The 23,286-nt window shown below is 43.4% G+C and overlaps 1 protein-coding gene across 1 annotated transcript in view; it reads right to left on the bottom strand.

Annotated features, from left to right (window-relative positions):
- Positions 1 to 216: 216 nt before the first annotated feature.
- The window catches only part of LOC112972289 (metalloprotease TIKI1-like), a 134,517-nt gene continuing 111,447 nt past the window's right edge, over positions 217 to 23,286 (bottom strand). The window contains exons 5-7 of the mRNA XM_026078639.1: positions 9,749 to 9,839; positions 4,192 to 4,446; positions 217 to 397 (exon numbers count right to left, since the gene is read on the bottom strand). Of these exons, the coding sequence (XP_025934424.1) occupies positions 217 to 397; positions 4,192 to 4,446; positions 9,749 to 9,839 (527 nt within the window). The remainder of the gene's footprint in view (positions 398 to 4,191; positions 4,447 to 9,748; positions 9,840 to 23,286) is intronic.

Genomic DNA, 23,286 nt, shown 5'->3' on the forward strand with positions numbered 1-23,286 from the left:
GGATAAATAACACTTTCATTAAAAATATCTTCTCCTGTATTGGGCAGGTCAAACCAGTTAATAGTGCTAATGATCCAGATTCAGGAAAAGGAAGCAGTTTAAGAATACCCCAAAGAAGAGGTGTCCCACTCAGTCTCTTCTATTTTTATTTTTTTCACATAAGTTTCTTGTTTGCTTTTTAAGTCAAGAGCCCTGCAGCTTGACTCCCCTTGTGTCTCAGTGCAGCCTTAACATATGCAAAGCCAAAGTCAGTAGTGAGAGGATCGAAGACTGGAAAAGATGGTGTGCGCTGCTGGTGTCTGTGCGAGTGTGACTAAAGCGTCCGTGGCCCCGGGGTTGGGGTTCGACCGTGATGTAGCCATTAATGATGCGGATCCGGGGAGGAGGGTCAGTAGTACTGCAAGGCAAACAGAGAAGAAAGTTAGTCCAGGTTACCCAAGAACTGTCTGATGCATACAGGACAGGAGGCAGTCAGCCCCTCTGCCCCACTGCAAGTTTTGTGGTCTTCTGAGAAATTTGGCATGGTCTCTTGTACTGGCTTCATGCTCACTGACGGACTACATCTCCTAATGGCAGAGGACTGCCTCTTCCCTTCCTCAAAGGTGTGGGCAGCACTCCCATGCCATCAATGGGGACGAGGCCCACCTTGCAGGGCTCTGGCCCAGAAGAACTGTACAACAGAGTTTTGAGGGGGAACAGGGAAGAGATTGCAGAGGGTGGAGACAACACTGCAACACTGCTCGTACTCCTGACCTGAATTCAGATCTACACAGTCAGCCTGCCCATTGCTCCCACATGGTCAGTGAGGTGGGTGCAATGGGGCTATAAAACCATAATATTCCCAGTTCCCTCCAGCCAGCCTTTCAGCTAAGCAGAAAACACCAAAGAGGAACAGAACAGGCTTTGCAGCAGAAGAGGGTCACTGCAGCAGTGCTTGCTGAGCACATCTCTACAGGGCTGAGGCACCTGCTTTCAGCTGAGCTGACCTTCCCCAGCCAGGCCTCTGTTTGTACATTTATCTTAGCCTGAATCAAACTTGCTGCTGTACTGCATGTTCCCTTCCACAAGCCAGGAAGTGCAAAAGGCTTACATGATATGTTTTCAGGAGAGGAAGATCCACTACCAGAAATGCTTCCTAGAGACCAAGAAAGAAAAGTCACTGGAAAAAGGTCACAGCATCCCAGAATATTGCAGGTAGTACTGAGGACTCTAAGGTAGTGATGAACAAGAATTGATCCAGAACCTACGTGATGCTGAATTTCCATTATGGCAAGTGATGGAGGAGAGAATTTTGTATGGTTCAGACCACTAACACTGCATGTCAAGACTCGGAAAGATCAGGTACTACACAGGTGTTGTTCTCTTTGGACAACAGGTTGAAGCCACACTCACAACCATAAGGATGGCATATACCCCAGGACCCAACATTGTTAAGTGGAGGCAAAGACAAATTCCAACAAAATTAAAAGCAATCCCACCTGCCAAATACAAAAGCAGAGTCATTTCTCCTGCACCCACACCCCAGCTGCTATGCACCATTCTTGCCTCATTTTGGCTAACTGCATTAAGCAAAAGTGCTTTGGGAATCTGAAGGCAATTAGCATCCTTTTTAAAAACACTTACCATTCCATACCCCAAAACACCCGTAGGAAGTTTGTTCATTAACTGGAGAAAAGCCAGCTGGCAGCACAACAAAGAAATACAGCTGACAGCTGATACATACAGGAGCACAGACCAAAGCAGTTCAGCACAGCCCACTACAAGGCTGTATTAAATCACTTGAGCTGGACCTTTCATGTTTACAGGCTCACAGGAATGAAGTGGCCCAGGCCCAGGCATAACAAACCTGACAGCTTTACTTACAACTGAACACCAAGAGGAATGCATATAAACAAGAGCCGAGACCTCAGATAAGACACACATGGCACATATGTGTGCTTGAGCCCAGAAGGGCTGGATTTTCATGGGGCCGCATGACGCAGCACCACGAGATGGGGCTGTCAGCACAGCCCAGGCTGCACAAGCAGCAAGCCACAGCGAGGACTGCCGATATACATGGGATACTGGGGTGGGGAGAGAGTACGGATTCGCCCTGCTTGGCAAAGAACTAATCCCAAGAGCAGAGATGAAGCCTGTGCTTGGATGACAGCTGCCACTCGGACACTCACATCTTTTCCTCTCCAGAAAGGGCAGAGCAGCCTCACAGGGAGCAATACAGATCACTGACACCTGTCTTTCCCAATACTGGTCATGCAACAGATCCATCTCTAGTCATTTATGATCTCTGATCATAAGACTAAGGACTCACTCTTAAAACTTATTTATGACCCAGCATCAACTTATTTATGATCTAGCATCCTAGCAAAGGATGGCTTGCATTCTGCTTGCAGGAGGTTATGTACATGAGTATGAGAAGAGAAGGAATGGAGTTTGCTATTGAGTTTGCTGCTCCTGGCTGACTAAACTGTCATCATCAGCAGAATTTTTCAGTTTTGCTTTTAGCTCAATATGGTCTTGCAGCATTTGTGCTCCAGTATGTTCCCCAAAAGTCCAGTTTAGTCACAGCTGCACTTCCTCCTATCTTCCCTATGTTTATTGAAGGCACTGATGCTGCAAGTGCATGTATACCTAACATTAAGGCACTCATAGACCCCCAAGCTTCATGGGAATAACTGCATGTGAAAAACTAAACATGTCAGTGTGCAGGTATAGCAGGAGCTTAAAATTACAAAGGCTCCAAATCAGTCTGTAGCATTTCAGCTAAACAGACTGTCAACAGAAGCTCCAGCAACCTATTCACAAACAGCTGATATCAATTACGTTAAAGGAAATGAAATGATAGTGTAAAACACACAATTGGGTGTAATCAGTGCATCCTTTCTTTATATTTAATTTTTGATTTGTGTTCTTTGAGCCTTTAGATCAGTGATTCTTGAATTGTGTGTAGGCCTCTTGGTAGGCATGCAGAAACATCCTGGGGACTTCCACGTGCATTTGTCTCCCTCTCTCTCCTACACAGCCACACTCATGGTAGAAAGGAGGAGCAGAGAGAGGTCACAAAAKTACTCCAGAATAAAGGGAAAGGAGTCTGGTCTAGAAAGTCTGACAATGGCTGAATGCTTGGAACAGAAAAACAGCTGCTGCACCCTCTCTCAGCCAATCTGAGCAATGTATTATTCAAAGCAGTAAAGCAGCTGGGACCCAGGGATGTGATGCAGCACAGCATAGGAGCATCCTGATATACTCAATACCTTGGGGTCCAAGAAGAAATATACTTCTGAGGGGAAGAATAAACTGAATTTAGAGGCTTCGGTTCAAGAACTTCAGGTCCTATTCTCCATTATCCTTACCTATTTGGTTATTTACAGCAGTACAAAAGTAAAATGCTTTCATCCTGAGTATGGCAGAGATATAAACAGAGACATAAGGTGCAAAAGAGAGCAGAAACAGGCCTATGMATTATGTGACAGGATGGAAACTTAAAGGTACACATTCAGCTACAGGCCCAAGTATAGTTAATGAGGGAGAAGTAGGTTTTTTGCAGGCTACTGCAGTTCTTGTTAGAGAGTCAGCTTTTTGGGGGGTAAAAACTAGAGGGTAGGTTCTCCCCCCATACACAGCATTTTTTATGTTAACTCCATCATACATAGGTTGTTATCCCCTTTCCCAGATTTCCAGTAATGCCACAAGGCTTATATACTCTTTAGCACAAGGCTTATATGCACTTTAGCACTGGCTGAGTAGAGACTGGAAATACTGCACAAATATTGTCCAAATGCAAGGAGCACATATGCCAGCTATAAGGGTTTCCACATATACAGGAGCTCCTGGGTAAAGGTCCAAGACTTTGGACTGTATCATCCATCACTTGACCCASCCTTCTCTGATGAGGAGGGCTACCACATGCTAACAGTCTCTCAAGCCCAATTGGAAAAGGGKCTACACAAGATTTTCACTTGTATTATACCTAATTTTCCACAAACCTAACTATGCTSGAAGAAACTACTCCACCATTAAAAGCACCTGTCAATCTCAGTAAGAACGGGGAAGGGAGAAGAGAGAAGATAAGGCCAAATCCTGCTTTCAGCATGCACTCAGCTTYTGCAGGAGTTTGGCATAGTGGATTAATCAGTCTAAGTTAAAGTCCCAGTTTGCATGACCAGCCCTCCTCCCTCCCCAGCCTTTGGCTACCTTTCTTCAATGCGAACCCAGAGGTCATTAAACTGTCGCAGTCTTTGCTTCTTCTGCTGCTTCTTCTTCTTCTTTTTGTACTTCCTGTTCACCTTCTCCAGCAAGTCAATGCTGTCAGGGAGCAGCAGGTGAGGCAAGAGCTCTTCCTCTTCCTTATGCGGATGCAATGGCAGTGGGAGCTCCTGGGAGACTACATARGTGCTGTGTACTGGTGAGGATGATGAGAAGGCTAACAAGGTTTTGGGGGGTTTCTCACTGGAAGAAGAAAGTAACACAGACAGTGTTTGAATGGGTTTTGAGGCAGGATCTTAGTATTGCATATCAAACCACTTATACAACAAGTGCTTCTTCTTGACATGTATGCTGCACTGTTACTCCTCTGCCTTGTATTCCTACCTGCTCTTCCCAAGTCAATAGTCTAGTCAAAATGGTTCTCTTTAATGGACAAAAGCTTTGGAAAAAGAGAGAATCTGAAACTGACAAAAAAATGTAGGCTGGTTAAGGGTAGAAAAACACTTGGAAATAACTTTGTATATCTAGAAGCAAAACAGAAAGGAATCACCCTCAAAGTCAGAGAAGGTCAAATTGTGATCATCTAGTCTTATGTCTCACCTCCTGCAGAACTCAGCCCAGATCATTCCTTCCAGCAATTCCTGCCCAGAGCCAAATAATTTCTAGCAAGAGAGACTAAGGCACACCAGCTGGAGGACCAGTCYGGATCAACAGTTCACACTGACAGAAAAGGCAAGTCATGAGCCGGTCCACAGACTGTGGGTCGTGGCTACAGACATGCATCTTGCAAAATGACTGTCCTTGAAGGAAATAGCTCAATATACCATTAAGCATCCCTTTGGGCCATCTAGTCTGCAGGCTATCAGAAGCAGACTAGCTGTGGCAGTGCCAAGTTTTACCATCTTCTTATTTTCTCTCTCAAGAAGCCAGGTGATACAGAGTACTGCATGCATAGCCTTTATAAAATATCAGGTCAGGGGACAAGTCTGAAACATGAGAGAACAGAGCTCAACATGTTGTTGTGGTACTAACTTCTAGGATGACCATTTATTGTTTCGATGCTCATTTATAAAAGGAGATAACTCTGCCCTGCCRTTCAAATACATACAGACATACAGAGGAGCATAAAATGGTGGCTTTAAATAAAGTTCTGTCAGAAAAATGTGGTGGTCCATGTGTGGGGAGGCTGAGGCTCTCCCACAATGCACAAATTAATTGCACAAATTAATAGCAAGTGAGGAGGGAGCAGAGGAGCCATCTTTCTGACTGCACAGATCCTGTATTTAGAGACATCTGTTTTAGTCTGGCAACATTATCTGGAAGTTCAAAGCAGTTACAGCAAGTGAGATACTGCAGTGAGACTTCGTGCATGTGCAAGCTCTCTCACAAGGCAGATCTGGAAAGCCCAGGGGACCACTCAGTCAAGTCACAAAAGTGGGCTTGACTGCCAGGGCAGTGCTCACACAGTTTAGCCCAAAGGCAGTACATTGAAGAAACAATCTGTTCTACTTTGATTACTCAAGCTTTGTTCCATCATAGTTTGAGCAAGCAACATCTCCCCATTCACACTCCAACACAGGGTATACAGTCTGCACTTTCTCCTGTCCAGTCATGGYTTTCCCAACCCACATTTCTCCTCCTCATTGTCTGAAATGATGTGATTCCCCTTCTCTACTTGTTCATGAGCCTCTTGAACAAACTCTCCCTCAGTATCTGACAAAAGATGATTTTTAATAATATTCCATGCAGACACAGAGCACAATTAAAATATCCAAGTGATCCATAGGTTACTTTACAGACACCAATTTTCTCTAGCAGGACTAGGTTGGAAACCATTTTGGGTTGAAATTGAGAAAGATTTTTTTAAAAAAAGCACAGGCAGTGTGCAAAAAGCATTGATTTCATCAATGCAAAACCCTCCTAGAATTACAGAGTACRTTTCACTTCTGCCCTGCAGTCGCATAGAAATGTTCCCAGAAGGAACACCTGGTTCAGCATGGCTACAGTTTTCAGGCTAGCCCATTGCAGAGCCTCTGTGATGGATTTAAGAGGGGGAAGGGGAGGTTGTGGACTGGAATATGAGGGAGGGAAGGAGATGGAAAAAGAGGAGAATTTGATCTTATTTCCTGCAAGGAAAATCACAGATTGATCATGTGGTGAGTTTTTTGTGACACAGAAAGGGTCTTGGGCTGCTGGTCCCTTTCAAAATTCTTGTGATTGTCACACCCTCACTTTGCCACCTCTGAATATAAGACCTGACCTCTCAGGACTCCTCCCCAACATCCTCTCACCACCCACCCTCTAACTACCTCTTACAGACTCATCCCCACCCTGTTGCCTCCAGGGATCTGATATGATCTCTATAAAAGTCCTGTGGTTACAGTTCTCTTGTCCTTGTTTTCCCTTCACTGTGTCTTTCCTTAACTGGTGAAAGTCCCAGAGTGGGCACCATCTCACCTCTAGATTAGGGGGTGCCCTGCTACCTGCAGCCTCCCCTGCCAGACACACAGCAATGCCATACCAGAGCTCAGCCTCTCTGCTGGCACAGCCAGGACAGACTCAAAACGGCACTTCCAGCCACTTGTTCCAATGCATACAGCCTTAGAGCACTGTTAATGCTAGTAAAATACTCATGTACATAACCTCCTCTGCAACACTTTCTGCAGGTGATTCTACCAGAGACCGTTTGAGCAGCTACAAGAGAAGCCATAAAGATGCAAAAGTGCTTCCTCCTCCTCTAAGACTGGTGCCCTCTCCTTCAGCACAGCAGCCAAGACGGGAGGAGCCAGGAAGTGCCTTAATTACAGCTGTGATTATGTGATGAATATTTTACTATATATATACACATAAATATATATATACATCCTAAAATCAGGAACAACATTTAAAAGCCCAAAATAAGACACTAGGAACTTGATTAAACTTGTGGCACTATATATAAACTGTCCTTTGTGCTGTGGGGTTGGGGCATCCGTTCTGCCTTCCTCACTTTGGCTAAAAAACAAAGCAGCAGCCCTCCCACCTTCACACTCCTTTATGGGCACTCATTCCCTTCCTCCAGCCACCTCATGCAGCTCTATCTGCAGGTGAAATTGTGTGTCTGTACCCAGCCATTTGTCTGTCCCAGGAAAACATGCATGGGTGATCTGTTTCTACACACAGATGCTCTACAAGGTATCTCAGAAGGGACCTTCCATTTAGCCAGAGCAGAGGAAGATGCAGAATATCCTGCTACTGCACAATGCAGGAAGGAAGGCAACTGCAGACTTCCTTCTCCTCCTTCTCCTGTTTTAGGACCCCTCAGCTAATATCTTCCACTTTTCCTGATATGCAGAGCAGCCCTTTTAGTGTTATGTCTCAGCTCAGCCACTTGCCATTCTTCCCCTGTCTCACTGTGAAATAGTTTTCTGCATGACTCCATGGCCATTGGATTCTGTGCAGCATTGGTGCCTAGGACAGCAGGTGGATATGGTTCCACATTCACTTGGGACTGGACTGGGTTTATTCACACAGATTGCCCTGGTATTGCTCCTAGGACACACCCAAGATAGCTGCCAAGAAATGAAACTCTCCATCACTTTTCCCCCAGCACTCTGAAGTACTCCTGCCATGGTTCTCTCCTTCACCTCAAGTATCCTCCTCCTTCAGGATTCACATTTCTCTTGAAATTCTTCGTATCTTTAAGCCCRTTTTGAAATCATCCAGAAATGTTAACACCTCTTTTCAAAATAAAACACTGAAGTGCCACCTTCTTTTGAGCTTATTCACTTAGTCAGTTTTAAAATCAAGGCTCCAGAAAAGACTTTCTGTCCAGTAGTCCTAATGAAAGGCCTGAGATACAATCAGTGCCAAACGGAGGRCTTTCAAAGGCACGACAGTCTCTGACTGGACACTGAACTCCCATGACATGGTCAGAGGAATTGGATGCCTACTTACCCTGAGAATAATGGTGGGTGAAGATCTAGCCCTCCTTTCCATAGCTGTCTACCCTTGATTTCCTTAGAGCTACAGCTTCACAGAGCAACATCAGCCTTTGTGTTTACTCTCAAGTACATACTGAGCTCTCTTTCAAGTTTTATGAAGCTGCCATGGTTGTTTTAAGGAATGCCTCAGCTACGAATGTTCTGGAAAAAAAAAACTCATCAGTCCAGGCAAGTTTTTAATTATTCCCTTGAACACTGTTACACTGGGCTGCCTGGTGTGATTCAGAGGCTACAGGATCATTAAGTCTTGTGGGTTAGCACAGAGGGCTTATTTTATATCAGGCTACCTGCCCATTGGTGACAACAGGGTTAGGGGATGTACTCATGAGGATGAATCTTGGCTAGACACAGTTTCAGTGCAAGTACAGACTTAATGATTTAAGTCTTTATCAGAAATCACAGCAAAAGCCTAGCCTGGCAGGGTTTTAATCTCATGGTGTGAAAAAGGCAATAAAAATGGTGCAAGGAGAATGGTGATGCAACCAGAGTAGGAGAAAAATATCTGTTATTATTTTATATTACATCTGTATGGAGCCCATGGCACAGATCAAGGCTCTGCTTTGTGCCCCCAGCACAAATCATATAGAACAAAAGCTCGCCTTTCTATCTGAGAGCCTAGCTATCAGAAACCTAGGAGAAGACAAACAGAAATGTAAGCAGTGAGGACCAGCACGCTCAGTACAGAGGAAAAAAGGGAAACATTACAATAACTGAGATCAACCCTTCTTTTTTTTCCACTGTGGTCTTTTACCAGTGACTACAGGGAAGAAGGGGTGTATCCTAGAGATGCAAGAACATATGATTGGCAAGAGCCTGAAAAAGGAGGAGACAAGAAATGCAGAGCCTAAGCTGGTGGCAAGAAATCCAGGAAGAYGTGAGCCAAGAGGAGATGCAATTCTAGGCAGAGTGCAGAGGAAGAGATTATTTGGAATTCTCTSGTAATTGAAACCACAGAGGTGGATAAATGCATCCAGTGAGAGAGAGAGAGGCACTAAGGGGATATCTTGAAGGATAGCTGCAAGATGAACCAGAATGGCAAGTGCCTTGACTTAAAAATGTAGAAGAGAGTAGGAGATGTGAGAATGATCAGTGATGGAGACAGCCTGGAAAGAAGGCAGCTCAAAACAAAGTGTGCTGGGTGGACTCTGGACAGCCAGATTACAGGCTGAGAGAAAGCAATCAGAAAGGATCAAAGACAGCAGTGCAGGGGAAGGAAAGTTTTAAAAGGCAAGGCAGCTGAACTCTTAGAAGGGAGGAAGGAGGAGCCTAGGAGCACATGTGGTGTGAGACAGCACCCAAATCTACTGAAGCAAGCATGTATACTCTATGAATGTTAAAGAGTTAAAAACTTACAGGGGAAAAATTACTTTTATTTGATCCCCCCAAAATAAATAAAATCCATTTTCCAAACAGGCTCATGGGAGAGCAAAGCAGACTACTGGGGAAGAGAGAGGGAGCCCAGCTGATTGTTAGATATAGCTCCAACTGCCACTGTCTCTTCATGATCATTTACAAACGCACCCTCCCAGTGGCTGCTCAGCTACGATAAAAGTATGCATTACTTGTTGATGGCTTGTCCAGCTGGAGTGTGTTCTACCTCGTACCCTTCTCTCCTCAAAACATCAATCACTGTGTTGTTGCCCATGAAGTGACCTGCAGTTAAGAGAAAAATGAAATCAGAACCCAAGGAGCAAAAGGAAAGAGAGAGCAGAGCAACCAAGACCTTCCTCAACACAGGAGGCATGCCACTCTGAGCGCGGGCATGGCTTTAGCACACCCCACTAGCACGCATGAGAGACACAGCATCTCTGATGAGTGACAATTGAATTTCTCCCAAGCCATTTCAGTTATCACATTGTGCCTTTCTAAAATGTAAATGTGATCAGAAAGAATGCCCTTCTCTCTGGTCCTGTGGGCTGATGCATTCTCAGGCCACTGTAGCTTTTGGAGGGGGGCATAAGGGAGGCAGTCATTGTGAGAGACCTGCCCAGGAGTAGCACCTGTCCGCAAATGGTCATGGTGCAAGCCAGGTCAGAATCTGGCCATGGTGTGTGCATCAATTTAAGATCCTCCAGCATCACAGAGGCACTAATCAGGATGTCAGTCAACATCATTAGCAATTTTTAAATGATTAAGAATCATCCAACTGCAGCAAAGAGAAAACAGCCCTGAACACTGATGACTTAAATTGACACTTTTCATTCTCTCAGTTTAAGCCATCAGGGACAGAAATTCCACTTGATTTATATGAACTAAAGTTTGGGAAGGGCTTAGCCAGCCCTGGCCAATTCTGTGATTTATGGCTCAATTCCATTTTCAGCCAGATGTGAAGGTTGATCAGCCCGTAATTTGGCATCATAATTAATAAATGATTATTCAAAAGGGTGTAAGAATTCTAAAGGACTTTATGCCCTACAAGCTAACTGCCTTTGACAATTACTCTAACACTTCATTAGACAAGTCTGCTGAAAAGCAGGACAGAGAGGCCTGCCACAGGCCCTTGTAAGTCTASTTTTCTTGAAAACATTTGTTCATTTAATAGCCTACCCTTAATTAAAACTAGGTGTGAGCAAATAACTTTCTAGAGAGCTCCTTTCCYTCTGTAGATGTAAGCAATGCTGAAACTGATAAACAATTTCAGAAAACTTGTTGCCGCTAATATTCTTCATAAATATATGGGAATAAAACCACCAGAAGGACCCTTGTGAACAGRGAAAGCAAGGAGAAAAGAAGGGGAGGTCCAGCGATGACCAGATTAACAGTCAAAGGATTAAACCCAAGGGATTTATGATTTTTCAGACCAAAATGGGTTCAGTGATTTGAAGTGCTAGCTCCCAAGCTCTCATGCCACAATAGCAAAGGGCTCATGAATTACTAGCTTAAGCGATAGGGCAAGATATTTGGATGGTACCATTTGAGCACAGACATTTATCAAGATGAAGTTTCAGAAGTTTCAGTTTGCCTTAAAATGCAAACACCTCTAGCCTGAAAGAAACCCTATAACCAAACAATGCAATGTACACCATATAGGTACCATATTTCCTCACGTAATTGCTGCATCCTTCCCCTCCTCCTCAGCCTGATGTTTGCACTCGGAAAATAAGGTTACCATTATATGGATCCAACCTCATACTGTAATTAAGCCTTTTAATCAAGTTAAACTAACCACTGAAAGGTCAAGACTAGCTAAATAAGGTGCCAGACCTAAGAGAGAAAAGAGAGAGAAGACTCATTCACCTAACAGGCAATGAGTGCTGCCAGAATCCCTGGTCCAGACAGCAGGGAAATGGCACTTCCAAAGAGTGATTCATCCTCGGGTAACTGAGAGTGAGGGTGAAGTGAGCTCACATATTTAGAGAAGCACCTCTCTGTTTATGATGATAGAGATGGTGTATACAGCAAGTTCATACTAGATACCCATCTCATACAGGCAATGTCAGATGAGCTGAATCCCATCCACRGCAGTGAAAAGTAGTGCCAAGGCTCTAAACTCTTATGTCCCAAAACCAAGTCCTTCAGGAGGAAGGAAACAAAACATAAAGATAAGCAATCTATAAGAATAAGTAAATCTACAGTCTTAAAATAGCTTTCCTTGTGCCAATTTAAAAGCTTAAGGTGTCACACATTTCAACAGTGAGCTACTGAATAACCACTCACATCACACCATCAAACTGGCTGCTCCCTGCTTGATCTTCAGTTATCCTTGCTCAGAGTTGTGATTTAGACTGGTACTCAGGATATCAGTCTAGCACATGCATGAACCCCATTTCATGGARGTTAATCTTTTTAATCTGATGGAGTTGGGCTGATAAGAATATCTTTAACATCACACTAATGTATACATGCCTTCGCAGGGAGCCTTTGCTCATTGTTGTCAATGCAGCCATGTTTGCATAAGAAACAAAAAGGTGTGCTAATGTCCTTGCATAAAAGAAAACAGACCAAATGAATAGACATATATGTAAAATATTATGTGCACACAAATATATATAGGCATGTGATCTAAGATTGTTCACAAGAGGTGATCAGTCAGTAACAACTTAGGCCAGATGAATAAATGGATTATGAGATGTCAGTGTTTACCTTCCTGAAGGCAAACAGGGCACACTCTGTTAGAAAAATCTGGTCTGAGCCCCAAAGGACTTACAGGCTTTACATAAGTGTACAATTAAAAAAAAAAAAGACAGATGGGTGAGGGGTTCAAGTACAGGATCCCACCAGGAGCCTCTTTTTCTGAGTTAGCACTTTTGCTCCTTTTCTGGGAACAAATCCAGTCTGGGCCCTGATATAAAAAGAACTTGGTGGTGAGTGAGAGACCTGGCTACTCCATCACCAAAAACTGTAAAGAAAACATGAGAGAGATTCACTCTTCAAGGTTTAAGATCAAGCAGTCATGCTGTAAGGGAGAATTAGCCCACAGCCACGTGACAGGGAGTAGGCCTTTTTCACCTGTTTTCTATTTTAGCCTAACACACTTGAATGCCCCCCAAAGGAAAAGCACTAGGCCCTGTCCCATCAGAAAGCCTCCTCCYTTCTTTCTGTACACAGTCATGCATTATTCTCACACCACTAGGTGAAGTGATGCATCTGAGAGGTCAATTTACACTGGCAGGGGGTGGGGAGCCATGAATCTCTGTTCTTCTGTGTTCAAGCTCAAAAGGAGACTAAGAAGCTGTTGTGTGCACCAGCTCAGCCATACACTCTACTGGAGAGTAAATAAGACTCCAGCCTTTAATCTGCACTGAAAGGAGATGGCATGCAGGGACTGCAATGGGCAATATGCTCAAATAACAACGCTGCTTGACTAATATGCACTCACAAACCAGTCCCTGTACTGCGGTGTGCATTGAACACTCCTGACCTTCCACAGAAGCAATACCTCATCTTGCAGAACACAGGCTATTACTATTGCAAAAGATCACTATGAGATCTGTTTCTCCTGCTTGCAGTTTTTACTGCCAATATRCACAGAGGTGTTTTCATCTGGATAACTATGCTAGAACTGTGGGTTTCTGCTGAGACTTTTGAACCCAAATTTGAACTATCATGAAGCCACTAATTTTCCAAACCTAGCCAAATGAACAAGGAAACACTGCACAGCAGAAGTTCTGTTTCTGTTCCTGAATTTCTATTTTTCATATAAAGACAGATTGTAAAACTAAAGAAAACTGTGTTGCTCTCTGAATTTCAACAAAATACACTATTTCAAGCTGCTATACAGATTTCCTTGACCTTTCCTCTTAGAGCATGTAAAAAGGAAGCCTTGAAGCCCACATATTTCTGTGTGTCTGCTGTGTTTTCCTTAGCAGAAACACTGCACTTCCCTTGTGCCCCACATACAAGCCAGGAGCTCACCATCTACAAATACCCCAAGACAATAAGTCACTGGACATACATGTAAAGAAACAAAAATGTTTGTTAGGAAACCTGATCTGGACTGCTGTTCTCCAAGAAGTGGTGGGAACAGCTACAGCACATGATTGTAACAATGCAACCACAAAATGGTACAAATGGTTCTAGCCACTGGGGACATCCAAAGGCAGGATGTTTATCTCTCTGACTGGGCTAGCAGTGCTCAGACAGGCTTTCTGTGCCAGAGACTGTATGGCTCACTAAAACAAATCTTTTCAAGAATGTTTTAGAGATGTCTAGAATCTTATTATTTTAGAAGCTTTCTGGAAATGTTTGTAAGGACGATCATCAACTATCATTCTTTCTAGAATGCTTCCAAGAATTAAACAGATAAATTCATATAAAATGCCCCAGAAAGGTGAACAGGACACATGGCAGTGACTGGATTAAAGTTATTGACCTGTAAAAAAAGCATGACCTGAGGCTGCTGAGTATCCTACAGATGAACACAAAAGAAACTTCAGCAAAAGTTATTACACAGCTGCGGGACACAAAGGACAGCAGCTTGTTCATCGCTCTCTATGTACCTCCGATTCCACTGTTCTACTCCTACCCTGTCAGTAAATAGGTATCCTCCAACAGCAGTCTGTCAACCAATAAACCCATGGAGAAGGGTCCAAAACTACCTCAAAGTGTGGTCTCAAAGCATGCAAACAAAACCAAGGCAAGTTCTCAATGGCCTGGAAAACAGGGACATGCATGACACAAGTCAGTACTGCAGGTATTTGTAGTGAAGAGTTACAAGTTCAGAATATGACAGATCCAGCAAATGACTTGGAAAATGCAGAATGTTGTCTTAAATCATTTCATTGGATAGAAGCCAAACCATAAAATATATACCCTTCTGCTACAGGTCCAGATCACTTTACTGTCAAGTTAGGCCTATCAGCCTAGGAGGCAGACAAACTGACTCTAATTGACATCAAGTACCTGACAAAATTAAAAGGAGCTCCCTGAAGATGCAGCTCTTATGACACAATGATGGAGTAAGAAGACACAGAAAGTAACCCCTCTCCCAGAGGCAGAGTCCTTGTAACACCAAAATACCCCCACAGACAGGAACCCTCACAGGGGAATTTTCTTCATCCAACTCCATGGTCCATTATTCCCTGAAAACACCTGAAATGGGTGAAACAGAAGCCAACTTCAACAGTCTTCAAGAGGAAGACACTGCTTTCAAGCATGTGCGCTGTGTACCCAGGTGAAGTGAGCTCACACTTCACTTCTCCCAGAATCAGAGGGAGGAAATGCTGCAAAGTTACCCTAGATAATCCAAACACCATATGGAAAACAGAGGACATTGATAAAATAGCTGAGATTCCCTATTTGCCACATAAGATAAAGCAGCTTTTTAGACAGAAAAATTTTACTGCTAAATTTAATGAAATTCAGAAAACTCCTGTTCAAGATACACACATTAGGCACACATTTTAGCCTGCCCAGTATTTTAACACAGACAACCTAGAGAAAACTGAGAAATGGAAGGGCAAGTTAAATCCCTTAGGTCTCTTTCCAGGCATGTGCCATACAGCAAAACAGAGTTCATGAGTCTAAAGTTACTGTCAGATTTCCATATCCAAGCAAAACCAATAATGGAGAAGGATTAGCTTGCCCTGCTGCCGTGCTGTGGGCTTCCATGGCAACATTTGGCAGCGCTGGGCTGGAGCTGAGGGAACTTCCCTTTGGCTGCTTGTTTTATGCTCAGGCTTCTTTTTGCACATCTGCAGGTAACACGCCTTGTCTACCTAAAAGAGACTTTCTCTGAAGGCTGAGTCAGACATGCTGCTCTGCTAAGGCTGATGTGGGTTAAGAAGTTACTGCTCCCAGCTCCTTCTCAGCTGCTCATTCTCCCTGAAGACTGTTGCTTTTCCTGACTAGCCACACTGACTGCACAGACAGCCACTTGCTTCCTAATGCAGTGCCGTTAAAAACACACAGATTAGTTGGGAACCTACTATAAAATCTCTTGTGAAACCAGACCACTTGGATAGAAATGGGACTGGGTAGCCACATGCACTGTTAGGTAGCACCTCTGGAGGACCACTGATGAGCAATAACTTAATGTCTTTTTCTTAGTATAACATTTTACTAGAGCATACTTCACCACTCCCAAAACAAAGGGGAAAATCTGGTAGACAGGACTGTGGAACAGTGGAATTCAGCTATGCCCAAGAAAATATTTTCACATGGAGACATGGAGATACTTAAAGAAAGCCCCTCAAACCTGAATTCACCATCAGGATGAAACAAAAATAACCGGCCATTTCTTTAAAAGTAATTTACCTTGATGATTAACTCACATATATGCAATTACTAGGATTCATTTTCCACATTTGTTTGTCACAATCATATGAACATGAAATCCTTCTCCAAATAGTTGATGATGAAGGCCTTGCACAGCATGGGAAAACTTACCTAATAGTGCAGAAAATAACCATATAAAGTTTCAATTTGCATGAGCCAAAATGAAGCCATTTTTCTTAGTGAAAGGCATCAAGACACACTTTCATCTACCAGATTCTGTTAAAAACTAGGCCTCTTAATGAGTATATTTGGTTCCCTGGATTCCCATTTTTACTTTTGGGCAAAGTCAAGTCTCCTGATAGCTATAAGAATTCAAGCTGGAAGAAAGCTTTCCACTGATTATAAGGCCAAATTTGTAATGCAAACAAAGTTAACATAATGAAAAAGTTTACAACTCCATAGGATATATTTTGTAAAAACTGAGCTAACCACTTCTGTTCAGGCAGCCTTATGATCAAGGCTCCATCTGCACTGGCATTTACTTGGAGTTTTCCACTGTTGAGGCCCCRGCTTAAGTAGTCAAGGAGACCCTCACATGAGTGATTATGTAACAGCCAGAATTATATTATGCAGTAATGGAGAGAAACACCAGTGCTATGTCTGTGATGCAGTTCTCGGTCACCTCTGCCATCAGACCTGTTCTGTGGCACAGCAGTGCTTTCTTTCCAGAAAATAGGTCTTTAAGGGCTTGAGACTCCACTAGCTCACAAAACAAACTACAAGATGAAAGGATACTTTCTCCTGTTGCTGCCCAATAAAGGTAATTATGGGGAAACTATGGCACAGAAAAGAAGCTGATGGTCACCAGACTGTCAGCACCTGAGCAGAGACAACACACAGCTGTCTCACCTGGCCTATTTTGACAGTTCCACTGATGTGTTAGAACRGAGGGTTTTGCCTCTAATCAGAAATGCAAAGCATTCTCCATTTCACGTGTCAGAGACATCAGGATGAGTGCCCTTCATGTCAACCCTGGGGCTTTGGATGTGGTTCCTGCCTCCACACAACACTATCTATCCCCTTTGGGGATTGTTGTTATAATAAACCCTGTCATTAGCATTCTGCAGACTCAAAGAAGCTACTAAGGAAAACAATCTCAAAGCTGCTGGTTTGTATCTGGGATTCTCAGGTTACAGAGGCAGAGGCACACCTTCAGGGACTCAGCCTTTCCTCCCACCCAAAGCGGTTAAAATGATGCTGCATTCCAGAGACAGAACAAGAAAGTGGGCAATCAGCAAGCCCTTTGTGCCCAGGGAACAGCAGGGTGGCCCCACAAGACTCATTTAATGTTTTATCATTACATCATCTTCCTGCCCTCTTGCTCAAATTTTGTCCTCTTCCAGGCTCTGCCAACATTCAGCTTCTCTTCAATTTTTCCATGAACTTCCTCATGACACATTTCATATCCTTTTTTTTTAAAAAAAAAAAAAAGGCAGCTCTGTTTACATTCCCAGTGCACAACTACATCTCCAATCCCAAATGTTATTGTACGTTCAAAGCTTCCATGTTGGGCTCTGAATTCCCACTGATTTTCAAGGGCAAACCGATAGCTGTCTGCCTGAACAACTTTTTTATTCTCATGGCAGCTTTTTGTTTTGTTTTGCTTTACAGGTGAAAACATCTACACATGTCTGAGTGAAAGATCCTGGSCTTAGCATGGGTTGCTTAATTTTATAAACACTGCTAACAGGGCCCTTCTCAAATCTTGTCTTTTTCAGAGACCATAAATCTAGCTCATCTAACAATTTCCCATTCAAAAATGCCAGACAAAACAGCATATTTCAAGAAATAAGAGTGAACATAGGAATGACACCACTTTACTCACCATGCAAGACTGAGAATCAGCACAATTCCAGTTCCCCCTGTGGCAGATAAGACTTTTTCCACAGTTTTGTTTTGCTTTTTATGAGGTAAGGGGCGGGGGGAAGGACATCGCACATGCCAGCAGCTCCAACGTACTTGGTACCTGAGGCTGACGCATAACTGACTGGCCTCTCACATCCTGAGGACTGCCTCAAAACCAGAAGTCACAGAAGCCACTTGGTAGATTATGCTAGGCACTGACTGACAATAGGTGGTAGCATGTTCTCTCTTTTCTTTGTCCAACGGGCTAAGCAGATAAGTTACACACCTAACTTTTTAACTCAGATAGGAGCAACTACTTTTCCATGATGACACCCAAACCCTTTTCCTGCACATTAGTGCATCAAATATCAACCATCTGAGAGTTAATTTTAGTTTAAAGAATATCAGGTGACTCCACTGTTGGAAGAATTCAGCAGGAAGACAAATAAGATCTGGAGCTTTTTAAGTGTTTAACAACTTGCTGAATTGCTAATTCAGACATTGGTTAATCAGCCTGCTCATAACAATTCCTCTTTCTGTGAGGTCTTAAGGAAGAAAAAAGACTGGGGAAAAAACAGCCAGTCCCTGGAGGCTTTAATCCATACAAATCTGGGTAATGCTAAATAAACACATTCATTATTTCCTTTAATAATTAGAAGAAATTTTAACTGAAGAAGTTTTCATCATCATCCTTCTTTTCTTAGCATTAATGATGGTTTGTCAACATTCAGTATGCTTTAAAGCCTCAGAATGATGCTTTTTTTCAGGAACAGCAAAGGAAAAAAAGAGCTCTGAGACAAAGGGGAATTCGATGGTGTTTACAAGATTAAGAAGAACAACTTCTGAAGTTCTCACATTAGTCAGAGGCTTTCAGTGAAATTAGTCATTTCATCCACAGGGATCTAAGGCAGCTTAGATCCCCCCACACTTCTTATTCATGAGCTGGCACATCTGGAGTTTCTCAGCTTTTAAAAGAAGTAGGGGAGATTGGAGGAGTTGAATCTCAGCTCTGAGAAACTATTGCTTCACTTGAGACCTTGACTATCATAATAATGTCAGAATTGCATGCCACCAAATATGCTTCTTCACACATGGARAAAACACACTTTTTCTTCCTCCCTAATTCTTTAGATTCTTTCAACAGAAAACATACATAAGCTGAAGCAAACAAGCCACTCTTATCTTGGAATAAAAGTGACCATACAGAAGGAAGGTCCATGTGGAGTTGAATCTAGAGAGGGATGTCAAGGGAAACAAGAAAGACTTCTACAGGAATGCAAAAGGAAGACTAGGGAAAATGTGGGCCTGTGGCTGAACAGGGCAGGAGACCTGGAGACAAAGGACATGGAAAAGGCAGAGCCACTCAATGCCTTCTTTGCCTTGCTCTTTGCTGATAAGACTTGCCTTCAGGAATCTCAGGTGTTTGTGACCAGTGGGAAAGTCTGAAACAAAGCAGACTTACCTTTGGTGGATAAGGATCAGGTTAGGGAACATTTAAATAAACTAGACATGCATAAGTCCTTGGGACCTGATGAGATACAGCCATGAGAGTGCAGGGAGCTGGCTGATGTCATTGCAAGGCCACTCTTGATTGTCTTCAAAAGGTCATGGTAAAGGAGAGAGGTCCCTGAGGACTAGAAGAAAGAAAATATCATACCTATTTTCAAGAAGGAGGATCTGGGGAACTACAGCCTGGTTACTCTCACCTCTATCCTGGTGAAGATGATGGAGCAAATTATTCTGGAAATCATTTCCAAGGGTATTAAGGGCAAGAAGGTTTCTGGGAGTAGTCAGCATGGATTTGTGAAGAAGAAATCATGGTTAACCAACCTGCCTTCTGTGATGAGATGACTAGCTGAGCAGATGAGCGGAGAGGAGTGGATATTGTGTATCTTGACTTCAGCAAGGCTTTGACACTGTCTTCAATAACAGCTCATAGACAAATTGATGACGTACAGCCTAAATAAAGGGACAGGGACGTAGCTCAAAGGGTTGTGACCAGCAGCATGAAGTCCAGCCAGAAGCCAGTCACTAGTGGTGTAACCCTGGGGTCTACACTGCAGCAAATACTGTTTAACATCTTCATTAATGACCTGGATGTTGAGACATAGTGCACCCTCAACAAGCTGCAGATGATACAAAACCGGGAAGAGTGGCTGATACACCAGATGATTGGCTGGGGAAATGGGCTGACAGGAACCTCATGTAGTTCAACAAGCGGAAATGCAAAGTCCTGAACCTAGGGAGGAATAACTCCATGCACCAGTACACCATGGGGATTGAGAGCAGCTTTTCAGAAAAGGCCCTGGGGATCCTGGTGGACAACAAGTTGACCAGGAACCAGCAATGTCTCCTTGCAACTAAGAAGGCCAACAGCATCCTGGGATGCATTAGGAGGAACATAGCCAGCAGGTTGAGAGAGGTGATCCTTCCCCTCTGCTCAGCACTGGTGAAGCCCCACCTGGAKTGCTGGGTCCAGTCCAGAGCTCCCCAGTACAATAGAGACATGGACGTACTAGAGCAAGTCCAGCACAGGGCCACAAAGATGATTAAGGGACTGGAGCATCTCTCATATGAGGAGGGGCTGAGAGAGCTGGGACTGTTCAGCCTGGAGAAGAGAAGGCTCAGGGGGATCTTATAAACTTTATAAACATCTGCTGGGGGTGTCAAGAAGGTGGAGCCAGACTCTTCTCAGTGGTGCCTCGTGAAAGGACAATAGGTAGTGGGCACAAACTGAAACACAGGAAATCCCACTTAAATATAAGGAAAAGCTTTTGTACTGTGAGGATGGTTGAACACTGGAACAGGCTGCCCAGAGAGTCTCCATCCTTGGAGATAYTCAAATCCTGACTGGACATAGTCCTTGGCAACCTATTGTAGCTGACCCTGCTTTAAGCAAAGGGTTGGACCAGCTGATCTCCAGAGATGCCTGACAGCCTCAAGCACGCTGTGACTCTTTGGAAGTTTAGCAAGCAGGCAACGTCTGTGTAACGGACCTGTACAAGTGGTAGAAGGCTCCAGAGCAGAGTAGCACTATGCAACCCTCCCTACACGAATGCTCACTTGTCAAACAAACCAGAAACCTATACTGTTATGTACCTGGCTGTCTACAGATTCAAATGTACTATGAGTCACTTTGGCTTTGCATTGAGATCCTGAAAGCCCCACTTAAAGGTCAGAGAAATTAAAAATGAATATTCAAGGCAGACTGCTTCTAAAATATTATGGCTGGCTTTGCCCCACAAGTTCTCCCACAGGCGTCAAGAGGTCTGATCTGTACCTCTGGTGCTGCTTTACAAAAAGGCCTGCTCACAATTAACATATAGCCCATACTGAACGTGGTGGAATGCCACTGGCATGACCATCGCTCTCTTTCCATTTACCTTTAATTCCTTCAAATAGACTTCTCTTGGCTTGAAACTTTCCAGCTTTACATTTTGGCCAGAAGCAAAACTTTTTGGATAGTTTCAGGAAAGCCTGTTATTTTTCCTCTGCACTTCTGTGCAAGTTTAAATTACTTTTGAACAAAAATAATTCCAGAACTGAGCTCTGATTTTGAAATGTTTGCAACAGAATAGAGCGGGATTGTATCTGATTTGTTAAAATGTTAGTAAAGAAAACATAAAATAAGCTAGATCTAAAAATCAAGTCTTTTGCRATGTAAATTACCACATGAAATACAATGTAAGAAATCAATATCTATAGCTATGCCATTGTATTAGGATCTACAAAGCCATATTAGCTTTTTTTGCATAATTTATTACACATCTCTAAACCATATGAAACCCCTGGAAAGATAAAATAAATGAGCAGTCTTTTTTCTGATTTTTCCCTTTTTTAAAATAAAAATGCAAGGAGTAGTGTAAATAGCAAGAAAGGGTATTTGTAATACCTCAGGCATCCACAAACTACAATTTTGTTTGGATACAATTAAGGATAAAAGTGTTTCTTTCAGTGGTGTTTGGTTAATTAAAAATAAAAAATCCTTACAAAAATCCTACCCCTTTTAAAAATAAAAACCACACAATGGAAAAATCTAGAAAGGAACAACTAAAAAGTGCACCATTGTCCCCCTTCTCACCTGGAACCCTTCAACACCCCACTACCATTATAACACACTCCTGTCCCACAATTTATCAATTGGTGGCAGCATGCTGCTGGGAGATACTTTTTTCACTACCTGCCAAAGCTCATAGTGGGAAAATCAAAATGTAGTTATGATATAGTCCTATTGCTATAGCCTTTCTCTTTCTCTCCTCTTCTTCTACCACCTTCTGCTGCAGCTCCTTCCAATGTGCCTTGTGCTATGACTTTTCTGGAACTCATTTCCAGTGATTGAATAATAGCACAATACTTGAGCAATGCTCAAAACTGTTGCAAATGCTGAACACAATATGTTTGTTCATCTTCACAGCTTGCTGTCTTCAAAATAAAGCTTCCACAGACACTCCTTATCACGTACAGGAATGTGGAGAAGCAAAAGGCTAAATTAGCTTGCAGGCCTGCACCAATAGTTGTAGTGTGCATTCCAGGCCAAGAAAATATTAAACAATCACCCCCTGTCCCAATAACCACTGCGTAGAAATGGATCTATTTTCTATATTATATCCTGTGAGGTTAGTTATCTCATTCAGGCAATTAATATAAAACAAATAAAAAAAGAAACTGCATRCAGACAAAGATGGTGGTAATGAGGGATTGTGCTGTTAACAGTGGATTTCTGCCACAGAAGTTTCTTCTCCGCAAGTATCTTTACATATCTGTGTGTAATTCTCCAGCGCAGAGAGGGCAGGGGAGGCTGCCTTTTGCGAAAAGAGCACAGGAGAACAGAGGCCAGACCAGTAGCAAAGCCAGAGTCTAAGTAAAGACAGTTTCCAAGCGGAGCTAGAGAAGACAGGGAACCTGTCTGGATGCAAAATTATGATGAAAAAGCATGAGAAAGGCATGAGTGGTTGGAGAGCAAGCCATGGGCACACAAGGCAGGTGTTAACCGTATTTGCACAGGCCAAAGGCTCTAGGCAGCACCAGGCAGCAGGAGCATAGGACCAGATGGACTCAGAGTGACCCTTGTGCCCACGTCGCTCCATCTGCAACTGAATGTGGGCTGCGCATTGCTCAGCTGTGACCAGTTACTGGAGCCTGGCACATCTGCGACCCRCCCTCCTCACAGAGAGCTAGCGACCTGCCACTGACATGTAAAGCACACAAGGCTTACATATGCATTGTGTTGCCAGCAACATCAGTCCAGCAGGGACTCGTGGCAAGGACAGGTGCTCTCAGAACAATATCGGCAGCAGATCTGTGCTTCTGCAGCCCAGCACTGCAAAGACCTCTTCCAAGATCACGSATAGCCATGACTGAAGTCTACATAACCTGCGTCTGCTTAACCTTCCCTCRTGACGGGGAGTTGCACAGAGCAGAGTACTACTGCAGGAAGATAACGCTTTACAATCTTCACGCATGCCTGAACAGACACTATCAGCCACCTTTCATTACCTCCCTGCCCTCACTCGCAGGACTCTTGTTATGTTAAGATTGT

Source organism: Apteryx rowi, unplaced genomic scaffold (genome assembly GCF_003343035.1).
Source record: "Apteryx rowi isolate R43461 unplaced genomic scaffold, aptRow1 scaffold_113, whole genome shotgun sequence".
In the NCBI taxonomy this organism is placed as follows: domain Eukaryota; kingdom Metazoa; phylum Chordata; class Aves; order Apterygiformes; family Apterygidae; genus Apteryx; species Apteryx rowi.